Consider the following 14,806-nt stretch of genomic DNA (forward strand, 5'->3'; position numbering starts at 1 on the left):
AGCTGTGTAGCATTTACACCTCAGTTTTCTCATCTGTAAATGAGGCCTTAATTTAGGGTAGTCTTGAGAATTAAATAAATTAATAAACACTTTAAAGTGTTTAAAACAATGCCTGGAACAAACCAAACAACTCCATATATTTATTGTTGTCATCACTATATTATGATCTCCTTAAAGTGGGAACTGTGTTTTACTCATTTTTCAATCTCCTGTAGCATTAGCATAGCAATTTTCACATAACAGATACTTAAGATATTGTTGGAATGGATAACAGGAGAGATTCATGTGCTCAGAAGTTTTTTAAAATATAGAATTCAAAATCTCCTGCAGTTTAGGTTTTAGTAGAAAAAAGAATAATACTGGAGAAAAAGGCAACTTCCTCAGGGTCTCACACCCCTTTTACATGTAGGCTGGTACAGCAAGAACTGACATTCATAAAAGTCTTACTGATCATTACCATTACAAGACCCTGAAGAACATTGTGAACCATCAGATTAAGCTGCACATAACGTTTGCTTCTAAGTGAACTTTATTACATCAGAATTATTCCTTAATAATTAGTTTTAAATGATAACTCTTATTTAACCATGATTTCAGTTAATGAGAACTTTGGATTCCCAGCTCTGCAAGATCAATGAGCTTCTGGAGTTGAAGAATGAATTGCCACCGTGGCTCCAACATAACAGTTTTTTTTCCTGTTCCATTGTAAATTCATTCTGGTTCAGGACGAATTTGTATATAAAATGAAGCCATGATATCTTGAAGACTTGTGCACTCTTCTTTACTGCTTCTATTCATGGCAGGCAGGGCTGTTAGGCAATACCTGGATTTAAGCACTTTTGTCTTTAACTACAAAGGTCAAAGCAGCAAAATTGTATGTTTGGAAAAATACTCAACCTCCTGTAGTTAAGTCCTTGGACTCCCTTGTGTTATGCCTGTTTATAATTAATATACTTTAGTTGAGTTTTTATTACTAGCAATCAAATAGTCTTGCTGAGGCAGCATTGCTCCTGAGTTAGAGATTGTAGGGAGGGTGCAGAGAAACACAGGAAAGGCGATGTTCTCAGTGGAAAGAGCCCAGGCCTCCAAATCAGACAAATAGTGATCCAAGTCCTTGTTTCATCACTTACTAGTTAGGTAAACTTATGCCAGTTATTTAAACATCTTGACATTCAGTTTCCTCATTTGAACAATAAAAATAAAAATATTAATCATGCAGGATTTTGAAATTCTGAGGATTAGAAGTAATGTTTGTAAAGAGCCCACCAGGCACAGTGTCTGGTTCAATGGTGTTATATTATTGTTAACAAGTTTCATTTTAATAGCTTCAAAGTAACCTTATTGACTAATACATCATGCAGCTAAATTATAAAATAGTTAATTGGCTAAATACATTTAGCATAATAACCAATTTAGGAATTAAAGAATAAAATTTAAAATAGGATAAATTTTTATAAAAAAGAAAATAAATTCACTTTACTTGTTAAGAAGAAACTCTATAAAGGCCAGGAAAAAAATTGCTCTTGGTTTAGCACTATTCTTTCCAATGGAGATTAAAAATTCTACCATGAACTGGGCACCCAAATGAGTTCATGCAGATAACTTAAAAGAATATAATAGAGTCCCTGAAGAAAGTTCCACTTATTCTGTTGGAAATACATTTTTTGGTAGCAAACATCTGGCTTTTCTCTCCCACTTACAGGAAGCAAAGACATGAGCTAGATTCTACTGTTGAAAATTGGTTGACCAAATATGCATGGATTTATTTCTGGGCTTTCTATTCTGTTCCATTGGTCTATGTGTCTGTTTTTATGCCAGTACCATACTGTTTTAATTACCATAGCTTTCTAGTATACTTTGAAATCAGGGAGCATGATACCTCCAACTCTGTTCTTCTTTCTCAAGATTGCTTAAGCTATTCAGGGTTTGTGATTCCATTGCATTTTCTATTTCTGTGAAAAATGTCACTGGAATTTTGATAGGGATTGCACTAAATCTGTATATCACTTTGGGTATTATGTACATTTTAACAATATCAATTCTTCTAATCCATGAACACGAGTATCCATTTATTTGGGTCTTCATCAATTTCTTTCATCAATGTCTTATAGTATTCTGTGCACAGACCTTTCACTTCCTTAGTTAAATTTATTCCTAGGTATTTTATTCTTTTTGATGCTATTGTAAATGGGATTGTTTTCTTGATTTCCTTTTTGGATAGATCAATGTTGATGTAAAGAAATGCAACTAATTTTTGGATGTTGACTTTGTATCCTGCAACTTTACTGTATTTGTTTTTTAGTTCTAACAATGTGTGTGTGTGTGTGTGTAATCTTTAGGGTTTTCTACATACAACATCATGTCATCTGCAAATAGAGATAATTTTACTTCTTCTATTTTGCTTTGGATGCCTTTTATTTCTTTTCCTTGTGTGATTGCTCTTGCTAGCACTTCCAGTACTATGTTAAATAGAAGTGGTGAGAGTGGGCATCAGATCTTAGAGGAAGAGGTTTCAGTTTTTGCCATTGATTATGATGTTATCTGTGGGCTTTTCATAAATGGCCTTTATTATGTTGAAGAAATTTCCTTTTATACCTATTTTGTTGAGAATTTTTATCATAAATGGATGTTGATCTTTGTCAAATGCTTTCTCTGCAACTGAGAAGCTCACGTGATTTTTATCTTTTATTCTGATAATGTGGGGTATCACATTGATTGATTTGAGTATGTTAAACTAAACTTGTATCCCAGGGATAAATCCTGCTGGTCATGGTGTATAATCTTTTTGATGATGCTGTTGAATTCAGTTTGCTAGTATTTTATTGAGGATTTCTGCATCTATGTTCATCAGAGATATTAGCTTGTAATTTTCTTTTTGTGTCTTTGTTTGGCTTTTGTATCAGGGCAATGCTGGCCTCATAAAATGAGTCTGAAACTATTCTCTCTACTTCTATTTTTTGGAAGAGTTTAACAAGGATTGGTATTCATTCTTTGGATGTTTAGTAGAATTTGGCTACGAAGCCATCTGGTCCTGTGCTTTTCTTTATTAGGGGGTTTTTGATTACTATGTCAATCTCCTTATTTGTTACTGGTCTGTTTAGGCATTCTATTTCTTCTTGATAAAGTCTTGGTAGCTTGTGTGTTTCTAGAAATTTATCCATTTCTCCTTTGTTATCCAATTGGTGTGCATATAATTGTTCATAATAGTCTCTTATGATCCTTTTTATTTCTGAAGCTTCTATTGTAATGTCTCTTTCATTTCTGATTCATGTCTTTTCTTTTTTCTTTTTTATCTAGCTATTTGTCAGTTTTATTTTTTGAAAAACAAACTCTTAGTTTTGTTGATTTTTAAAAATTGTTTTTCTATTCTCTATTTGACTTATTTCTGCTCCAATCTTTATTATTTCCTTCCTTCATCTAACTTTAGATTTAGTTTGTTCTTTTTTAGTTCCTTGGGGTGTAAAGTTACATTGTTTATTTGACATCTTTTTTTTTAATGTAGATGTTTATCACCATAAACTTTCCTTAGTACTGCCTTTGCTGCATCCCATAAGTTTTGGTAATTTGTGGTTTTGTTTTCATTTTTCATGAGAAATTTTTAAAATTCCCTTTTGATCCAGTGGTTGTTCAAGACTATATTATTTAATTTCCATGTGTTTATGAATTTTCCACATTTTCTGTTACTGATTTCTAGCTTCATTCCATTGTAGTCCAAAAGGTACATGATATAATTTCTATTTTATTAAATTTTTTAAGAGTTGTTTTGTGACGTAACATGTGATCTATCATGGAGAATATTCCATGTGCACTTGAGAAGAATGTGTATTCCTCTGCTGTTGGGTGAAAGTTGCATATGTCTGTTAGGTCCAGTTTATCTCTAGTGTTGTTCAAGCCCACTGTTTCTTTATCAATCTTTCTGTCTGGATGTTTATCCATTATTGAATGTGAGGTGTTGAAGTCTCCTCCTATTATTGTATTGTTGTAAATTTTTTCATTCAGATTTGTCAATATTTGTCTTATATACTTAGGCATTCTAAAGTTGGATGCGTATATATTTACAATCATTATATCTTCCTGCTGAATTGACCCTTTTATCATTATGTAATACCTTCTTTGTCTCCAAACACAGTTTTAAAAAAAAATCAATTTACTTATTTATTTTATTTTTATTTTTGGCTGTGTTGGGTCTTTGTTGCTGCACATGGGCTTTCTCTAGTTGCGGCAAGTGGGGGCTACTCTTCATTGTGGTGAGCAGGCTTCTTATTGCAGGGGCTTCTCGTGTTGTGGAGTGCAGGCTCTAGGCATGCGGGCTTCAGTAGCTGTGGCACGCAGGCTCAGTAGTTGTAGCTCATGGGCTCTAGATTGCAGGCTCAGTAGTTGTGGCACACGGGCTTAGTTGCTCCACGGCATGTGGGATCTTCCTGGACCAGGGATCAAACCTGTATCCCCTGCATTGGCAGGTGGATTCTTAACCACTGCACCACCAGGGAAGTCCCCCAAACACAGTTTTGACTTAAAGTCTACTTTACCAACAAACTTCATACTTTATATTCTCATGTTGCCATTTAGTGTCCTTTCATTTCCTCTTGCAAAACTCCCTTTAGTATATTGGGGAGCAACCAGAGAGAACTAATTCCAGGATTCTTTTAAAAGGCAACTGGGACACAGGATACAAAATAATTCATTTCAATTTACTCATCAAAGAAAATGTGGCCAGCCAAATTAATTCTGTAATATTGAATGTATTGAACTAAAGAAAAAATTTAAAGAAAAAAATCATAGTGAGGAGCTTGAGATTGGTGCCAATATAAAGCACTACTGAAGAAGGTTGGAGTGTGAAGAGAAAATGACCCTTTGCCTAGATCTACAGAATTTGTTTATTGCTCCTTAGCCACAACCACACTGGCTGATGCCAAACCGCAGTGGGGTCTCCTGTATGCCCCACCCACTCCCTACACTCAGAAGAGAGGGCTAAAGTTCGGACGCCTGAAGCTGCCCTATTCAATGACAAAGTGGCAGTTGCTGGAACCCCATAATTGTGAAGCAAGGCCCAACACTCAGCTACACTCAAGTACACTTTGGTAAAGGAGGAGCTGTCCCACTACCTCTCAGCAGTAATTCCTTACAGTGAGAAACAACTGGGGAAACAGAGCTGGGCTCTGCACAGAAGGAAAAATCTTCACAGTGGTGTAAGGGCCAGCATGAGGCTCAGGGGGTTCTATGAGTTGAACTGTGTCCCTAGTAAAAGATATGTTTAAGTCCCAAACCCCAGAATGTGAGCTTATTTGGAAATAGGATCTTTACAGACCAATCAAGTTAAAATGAGCTCATTGGGGGCCCTAATCCATATGACTGGTGTCCTTACGAAAAGGGAAAATTTGTACACAGAGGGAAGATGATGTGAAGACACACAGTGAGAAGATGGCCTTATGCCTGGAGTGATGCAGTTACAAGCCAAGGAATGCCAAGGACTGCTGGCAACCACCAGAAGCTAGAAGACGCAAGGAAGAATCCTCCCCAAGAACTATCAGAGACAGCACGGCCCTGCCAACACCTTGGTTTTGGACTTTTAACCACCAGAACTGTGCCAGAATAAATTTGTCATTTTTTTAAAACTTTTTTTTTTCCGGTACGCGGGGCTCTCACTGTTGGGGCCTCTCCTGTTGCGGAGCATAGGCTCTGGACGCGCAGGCTCAGCGGCCATGGCTCACGGACCCAGCCGCTCCACGGCATGTGGGATCTTCCCGGCCCGGGGCACGAACCCGTGTCCCCTGCATTGGCAGGCGGACTCTCAACCACTGTGCCACCAGGGAAGCCCTAAACTTTTTTTTTTTAATATATATTTTTCAACATCTTTATTGGAGTATAATTGCTTTACAATGTTGTGTTAGTTTCTGCTGTTTAACAAAGACAATCAGCTGTACATATACATATATCCCCATATCCCCTCCCTCTTGCATCTCTCTTCCACCCTCACTATCTGTCATTTTAAGTCATCTAGTTTTTGGTACTTTGTTAGGGCAATACAAGGAAACTGATATAGGTGGGGAAAGAGCAGAGAATATACAACTATCCTACTCCCTTTTTCCTGAAATGATCCATAAAATATACCACAGTTTCTTCACCTACTCACCCCCTGCTTGCTTAACTCATGTGTAGGCTATAAGAATCTTCTACTGTTCACTACTTTCAGGATAACCTCACTCACTCTGTGTCCCTGAGGGCTCTATCCTTGGTCTGCTTCTTACCTGGGCATTGGGTCCTCACATTATTTCTATCATCTCAAATATCATTCTGACTGATGCTTCCTGTAAAAGCAGGATCATATGTGCCCCGTGTTCCATCTGTTAAAATTCTGCATCCATACCTATCATTTTGTCAGGCTGGAGTTTCCTCAGGAAACTTTCTTCACCAGTGCTAGCAAACAGAATTCCTAATTAGATCCTCTGAATGAGCAGCTGCTTATGAAAGGAATTCTGGGCTCTCCGGAGAAGGCAAATGCTGCACATGCAGACCTTGTAGAAGGTTAATTTGACACAATAAAGCCATTTAGAAGAAACTTTATCTCAAAGGTTGTACACTGAAACACACACACACACACACTCCTCTTCTAATCTAGTAACCATAAAAAATAGCAAGCACCAAACCAAGCTTATTATCTTCCTTCCCCAGACAACCTCTTCTGGGCTTTCTAACCTGAAAAATGGTATTGCACTCTCCTGATCAGCTAGTCTTTGACAGAGCTGGGGCTAGGGTGAGGCAAGCAAGCCGCCTAGGGTGCAGAATTTAAGGAGGTACTCACTCTCAGGGTCAGCCTTGGTCTTGAACTCCCACATGTAGTCAATCACCAGCTCCAGTCCCATCCCCCTCCATGTAATCTCTCTTAGCGGCTCCTCTGTGCACAGTGGGTGCTAAGCATGTTGGGTTGATATAGAGGATCAGGGACAGATGAATATATACTTTGTATTCTCAGCTGCCTTAGTAGAAGCCTTGTCATTCATTTGTCACCTGTCTGCTCTTAGTTATGTCACAATTATCTCCTATATTCTTCTAATCTCCAGTATCATACATCCTCATTGTGTCTATGCGTCTCTCTGAGATCTAAAAAATAGAGCACAAAATCCTTAACATTCAAGTTTCTTTTTAGTGTGGTTCAACCCACCCTTTCAGCCTTGCCTGGCACTACATTCCCACCCAAGCACTTTACAGCACAATTCAGCATATTACTCACTGTTCTCTGCATATGCCATGCGCCTCCATGTCTTAGCACATTAGTCCATGTTCTTTCTTCATACTGGGGTGAAGCTTCTCCCTCTGGAAAAAGCCAAATCAGAACCCAGCCCCAAAGTCCACCTCTGAGAATCCTTCTCTGTTGCACTAGTCTTACATTGCAGCTCTTATTTCATGCTGCCTTTTACTTAGTGATCATTTCCACATAGCCATCTCCCATCACCCCCAGTCTTGGCTGTTGGCACAGTGTCCAGTTAGTTAGCTGTGTTGTCATCACCATACTTTGCACAGAAGGGTAACTCCATGAGTACTTATTGAATCCAAGTCCAAAACTGGTCAAAGGCAGCTTTTTTTAAGTAACTATCCTTTTTTCTCTAGTTTTTATTTCTCCTATTGTTACTACTTTCATCCACTTCTACCTCATCATCTTTGACTTTTGACATTAACAGTGAAATAACATAGGAAATTGGACTTCTGCAAAAAGTAGTGAACAATCCTTAGATGACTTAGCTTGGTGAGGGCAGGAATGACTATCTCTCTTATTCACAGCCCTGTTCTGAGTGCTTGGCACACAGTAGATGCCCCATAAATAATTACCAAAACAGTGAGTTCATAGCAATTATAATTGTTTTATGACAGTATTGTGTTGCATATTATTATAAGAAGTTTATGAAAGGATTTATATAACTTTCAGGTTTTTAAAAAACTATTTAAATTATCTGCATAAACCCCACAGAGTACAATATTAAGGGTGTTTTCCAGTTTTACCAGTCTCCAGTGATTTCTATTAATAACCCAAAGGAGCCATATACTACTACTTTGGAGTTGGACTATGTGGTCCTGGACACAGGAGTAAAGTGAGCACTTGGCCTCAGCCTTCCCAGCACGTTCACAGGAGATTTATTTCTTAGAGCTTTTGCATTTTCTGGTGAGATCATGAGAAGAGAGGGAGAAGTTTCTACATTTAGTAACATTTATTTATGCATTCAGTATCAAGTACATAAGTGCAAATATCCAGAGTCCATAATTAAGTCCATTAGGAACTACAGAGAAAGTAATACAAATTGTAATAAAGTTAACATGCTGGTACTTTTTAGTTACCATACATGTAAATCAGCCCGTCAGTCTCACACAACAAAAGTACTGCATGTTCGTTTTGGGTTTATTTGTTTATTTAGTTATTTTAAGTTATACAAAACTGATTACCCTAAGTATGGTCGACTTGTTTTTATTTTTATGTTGTGTGTGTTGGAAAAACACTTAAACATCGATCTACAAGTCTATATATTGTTATTAAAGATTAATCCAAGCAACAACCCAAGGACATATAAGTGATTTCCACTATTGCATCAGTGCACTCGGCAGGAAAGGCCTAGCCACAGGGAACATGAGAAGCTACAGAAGCATTGCAGAGAGAAGAACACCGACGAAGGAAAGATAACTTGGGTTCTCACCATCATGCAGTTTTTTCAGCAACACAAAATTAAAAACCACATCTAATACACTTTTTTCTATGCTTTAGTGCTTGACACAAGTGACTCAAATACCCTAAGAGTACAGAAACAGCCTAAAAACAGCTGTTTTAAAGTTTGTCTCTAAGATTATGATACTGGGGGGGAGAAACAATCAATTTATAGTAACATATAAGACAGAGCTGTTACCACTTCAGACATTCCTCTTGGTGTCCAGTCCCTGGTGGGGTACTGATTTACTCAGTGTGCCTTTTAGCGCCTGGGATTTTAGCCTGAATCCTAAAAAAACAATATCAGAAGATGGTAAATCACAAGTGCTATTAATGAAATCATTTTATAACATCATTATGTGTTGTTGCTTTAATTAGCTAAGTGACCAAATCGCTTAATATTCCAAAAGGTATTATAATTTTTACGTATGAGTGCCTATAAACACATTTCTATGTAGCAATAAGAAGAAAGTATAAATTAGATAATGAATGGCCCAAGGAAGCCATATTCTTTAAATTACAATTTTTTAGGTAGACAAAGAGGTCAATTTATTTCAGAATTATAGAAACTGTGATATAGTTAGGTGACCATTTATCACTCAATCTGGGACACTTCTGAAAGAGAAAGAGGGTGCTGATTACTAACTATGCTAGGACAACAAGCATAAACATAGATGATTCCAGGTAAAGAAACATATAGTCACCTTCAGCATAAACTGCCCAGAGCTAGAGTTAAGAAACCTGAATCCTAGTTTCAGCTCTCTACTAATTAGCTGTGTGACATAGGCGAACTAATGAGCTTTCCTGGTCCGAGAGTATTTATTGGGTGCAAATTAGATATCTCCAATGCCCCTAAAATTCTGCAGCTCTCACAGTATGGCAGTATTATTTTAGGGTAGGTTTATACTGGAAGCATTTTGTTTCATTAAATCGAAGCTTTATGAGCTCCCCATGCAGAGTCTGACTGAGACCTTCCTCTGTCCTAGGCACCCTTCTACATGCTGGAATTCAGTGAACAGAAGGGAGAAGGTCCTGCTCTCATGGAGCTTTCATTCTCCTAGGGGATGAGGAGCCATAAATAAACAAGTAGACAAACAAGAGAAGTACATATGGTGATAAATGCTATTAAAAAAAAAACCCAAACAAGATGAAATGATAGGTAGTGAGGGGGTAGCAGTGCTAAGGTGGGAGATGCCTACTTTAAATCCATTTATGTGAGAAACAGATGCCCAAAGGGGCCACCAGGCAAACATCTGGGTGTGAAGTGTTTCAGGAAGAGGAAGCAGGGAGTGCAGAGGCCACAAAGTGAGGACAAGCTTAGGAGGCAAGGAGAGTAGAGACCAGTGTGCTTGGGGAGCGAGGAGGGGAGGTCTGAGAGGCAGGTGGTAACCCAATGGTGTTGGAACTTGTGGGCAGTAGTAAGGAATTTAGATTCTATTCTAAAATGGATGGGAAGCCATTGATGAATTTTAGGCAGAGGAATGATGTGACCAAAGAAGATCATGATGGTGGTTATGTGAAAAAACTGGGGAAACAGAGGTGAGAGAAATAATGGATGGGGGAAAACTATAGCAGTCCAGGTGCCAGATGGCAATGGCCTGGGTGTTATGGAACTGGAGCCTTGGAAATGGAGTGAAGTGAACACTCTGGGGATCTAGTGTGGAGATGGAGCTGACAGGGCCCACCTGTCATGATGATGGACTGCATGTGCAGGCAAGGGAAAAACAAGAGAGTAATCAAGGAAGATACTTTGATTTTTGGCCTGAGCAACCAGGTGAATGATAATGCCATTTAACAGGATGGTGACAAGTGAAGGAAAAATAAATTCTGGCTGAAATTGCAAGATCTGTTTGGCCACGTTGAATCGATTCCATTGGAATTATTTTTTATTTTTATTTTTTTTTGCGGTACGCAGGACTCTCACTGCTGTGGCCTCTCCCATTGCGGAGCACAGGCTCCGGACGCGCAGGCTCAGCGGCCATGGCTCACGGGCCCAGCCACTCCGCGGCATGTGGGATCTTCCCGGACCAGGGCATGAACCTGTGTCCCCTGCATCGGCAGGAGGACTCTCAACCACTGAGCCACCAGGGAAGCCCCGGCCACGTTGAATTTGAAACGTCTTTGGGACATTCAAGAGAAAACATCAGATCAGCAGATGAATAGACCTGGCTCTCAGTAAACCTTTCTTTTTTAGATTTACTTTTATTATTTATTTATTTATTTTTATTTATTTTTGGCTGCCTCAGGTCTTAGTTGCAGCATGCGGGATCTTCGTTAAGGCACACAGGATCTTTTCTTGCAGTGCGCACACTTCTCTCTAGTTGTGGCATGTAGGCTCCAAGGCGCGTGGGACTCTGTAGTTTGTGGCACACAGGCTCTCCAGTTGAGGCACGTGGACTTAGCTGCCCTGTGGCATGTGGGATCTTAGTTGCTTGACCAGGGATTGAACCTGCATTCCCTGCACTGTAAGGTGGATTCTTTATCACTGGACCACCAGGGAAGTCCCTCAGTAAATAAACATTTTGATTTAGACTTTATGCATCTATTCATAACATCTAGACTTGCATTGATTTTTTAAAAAATGTCTCAAGCACATCACTGACTCATATTTAGCTATGAGCAGTTAACCAATTAAAACCCTCCAGGTATTTTTTTTATACATAGTACTGTTGTACCCTATATCATCCTCACCTCCCTCTCCTCCCATTCTATATTTGTAAAGCTGACTTTTTAAAAACCTAAACTTGTGGAGATAAACGCTTTGGAGTCTTTGACATAGAGATAACCTTTGAGGCCACAGGACTGGATGAAAGGTGAACCAGAGAAGGAGGAGCCAAGAGAAGACACTGGGAGAAAGCAGCTGAGGCTTGAGCAGTGTCACTAGTCAAGACTAGTGTTTAACAAAGATAGCAGTAGTGATGAAGAGTATCTGAGAGGTTGAGAGGGATGAGGATGGAGTGATGACTGCAAGATACGGCAATATGGAAGTCACTGGGTCCCTGACAAAGAGCAACTTCAGTGCTCAGGGTGAAGGCCTGATTGCAGTGAGGTGGGGAGAGATGAAAGAGATAGCAAGGACAGAAGACTGGAGAAATTATGATTGTGGAAATAAGCACGTACAGGCAGAAACTGATAATGCAGCAGAGAGTGCAAAACATTCCAATAGAGACATCTTAGGTCTGTCTTCTCAAAAGTTTAAGATATAGAGCTCTACCCACCACCAGTCCCTCCCATCAGGAAGCTTGCACAAGCCTCTTAGATAGCCTCATCCACCAGAGGGCAGACAGCGGAAGCAAGAAGAACTACAATTCTGCAGCCTGTGGAAGGAAAACCACACTCACAGAAAGATAGACAAAATGAAAAGGTAGAGGAGTTTTTACCAGATGAAGGAACAAGATAAAACCCCAGAAAAACAACAAAATGAAATGGAGATAGGCAACCTTCCAGAAAAAGAATTCAGAATAATGATAGTGAAGATGATACAGGACTTTGGAAAAAGAATGGAGGCAAAGATCGAGAAGATGCAAGAAATGTTTAATAAAGACCTAGAAGAATTAAAGAACAAATAAACAGAGATGAACAATACAATAACTGAAATGAAAACTACACTAGAAGGAATCAATAGCACAATAACTGGGGCAGAAGAATGGATAAGTGACCTGGAAGACAGAATGGTGGAATTCACTGCCATGGAACAGAATAAAGAAAAAAGAATGAAAAGAAATGAAGACAGCCTAAGAGACCACTGGGACAACATTAAACGCAACAACATTCACATTATAGGGGTCCCAGAAGGAGAAGAGAGAGAGAAAGGACCAGAGAAAATATTTGAAGAGATTATAGTCGAAAACTTCCCTAACATGGGAAAGGAAATAGACACCCAAGTCCAGGAAGTGCAGAGAGTCCCATATAGGATAAACCCAAGGAGAAACACGTCAAGACACAGAGTAATCAAATTGACAAAAATGAAAGACAAAGAAAAATTATTGAAAGCAACAAGGGAAAAATGACAAATAACATACTAGGTAACTCTCATAAGGTTAACAGCTGATTTCTCAGCAGAAATTCTACAAACCAGAAGGGAGTGGCACAATATATTTAAAGTGATGAAAGGGAAGAACCTATAACCAAGATTACTCTACCCAGCAAGGATCACATTCACATTCAGTAGAGAAATCAGAAGCTTTACATACAAGCAAAAGCTAAGAGAATTCAGCACCACCAAACCAGCTCTACAACAAATGCTAAAGGAACTTCTCTAAGTGGGAAACACAAGAGAAGAAAAGGAGCTACAAAAACAAACCCAAAACAATTAAGAAAATGGTCATAGGAACATACATATCAATAATTACCTTAAAGCTGAATGGATTAAATGCTCCAACCAAAAGACACAGGTTTGCTGAATGGAAACAAAAACAAGACACATATATATACTGTCTACAAGAGACCCACTTCAGACTGAGGGACTCATACAGACTGAAAGTGAGGGGATGGAAAAAGATATTCCATGCAAATGGAAATCAAAAGAAAGCTGGAGTAGCAATACTCATATCAGATAAAATAGACTGTAAAATAAAGAATGTTACAAGAGACAAAGAAGGACACTACACAATGATCAAGGGATCAAGCCAAGAAGAATATATAACAATTATATATATATATGCACCAACATAGAAGCACCTCAATACATAAGGCAAATGCTAACAGCTATAAAAGAGGAAATCAACAGTAACACAATAAGAGTGAGGGACTATAACACCTCACTTACACCAATGGAGAGATCATTCAAAAAGAAAATAAATAAGGAAACAGAAGCTTTAAATGACACAATAGACCAGATAGATTTAATTGATATTTATAGGACATTCCATCCAAAAACAGCAGATTACACTTTCTTCTCAAGTGCACAAAGAACATTCTCCAGGATAGATCATATCTTGGGTCACAAATCAAGCCTTGGTAAATTTAAGAAAAATGAAATGATATCAAGGATCTTTTCTGACCACAACGCTATGAGATTAAAAATCAATTACAGGGAAAAAAACATAAAAAACACAAACACATGGAGGCTAAACAATACATTACTAAATAACCAAGAGATCACTGAAGAAATTAAAGAGGAAATCAAAAAATACCTAGAGACAAATGACAATGAAAACATGATGATCCAAAACCTATGGGATGCAGCAAAAGCAGTTCTAAGACGGAAGTTTATAGCAATACAATCCTACCTCAGGAGACAAGAAACATCTCAAATAAACAAACTAACCTTACACCTAAAGGAATTAGAGAACGCAGAACAAACAAAACCCAAAGTTAGTAGAAGGAAAGAAATCGTAAAGATCAGAGCAGAAATAAATGAAATAGAAACAAAGAAAACAATAGCAAAGATCAATAAAACTAAAAGCTGGTTCTCTGAGAAGATAAACAAAATTGATAAACCTTTAGCCAGGCTCACCAAGAAAAAGAGGGAGAGGACTCGAGTCAATAAAATTAGAAATGAAAAGGAGAAGTTACAACGGACACCGCAGAAATACAAAGAATCCTAAGAGACTACTACAAGCAACTCTATGCCAATAAAATGGACAATCTGGAAGAAATGGACAAATTCTTAGAAAGGTATAACCTTCCAAGACTGAACCAGGAAGAAATAGAAAATATGAACAGACCAATCACAAGTAATGAAATTGAAACTGTGATTAAAAATCTTCCAACAAACAGACATCCAGGACCAGATGGCTTCACAGGTGAATTCTATCAAACATTCAGAGAAGAGCTAACACCCATCCTTCTCAAACTCTTCCAAAAAACTGCAGAGGAAGGAACACTCTCAAACTCATTCTATGAGGCCACCATCACCCTGATACCAAAACCAGAGAAAGATACTACAAAAAAAGAAAATTACAGACCAATATCACTGATTAATATAGATGCAAAAATCCTCAACAAAATACTAGCAAACAGAATCTAACACACATTAAAATGATCATACACCATGATCAAGTGGGATTTATCCCAGGGATGCAAGGATTCTTCAATATATGCAAATCAATCAATGTGATATACCATATTAACAAATTGAATAAAAACCATATGATCATCTCAATAGATGCA

The 14,806-nt window shown here is 38.3% G+C and overlaps 1 protein-coding gene across 1 annotated transcript in view; it reads right to left on the minus strand.

The window, feature by feature from the left end:
• Positions 1–8,213: 8,213 nt before the first annotated feature.
• RTN1 (reticulon 1) overlaps positions 8,214–14,806 on the minus strand; it is a 236,408-nt gene continuing 229,815 nt past the window's right edge. Inside the window, exon 9 of the mRNA XM_081230278.1 lies at positions 8,214–8,981. Within this exon, the coding sequence (XP_081086404.1) occupies positions 8,939–8,981 (43 nt within the window). The 3' untranslated portion in view covers positions 8,214–8,938. The remainder of the gene's footprint in view (positions 8,982–14,806) is intronic.

This window comes from Mesoplodon bidens, assembly GCF_964165515.1.
Source record: "Mesoplodon bidens genome assembly, chromosome: 3".
In the NCBI taxonomy this organism is placed as follows: domain Eukaryota; kingdom Metazoa; phylum Chordata; class Mammalia; order Artiodactyla; family Ziphiidae; genus Mesoplodon; species Mesoplodon bidens.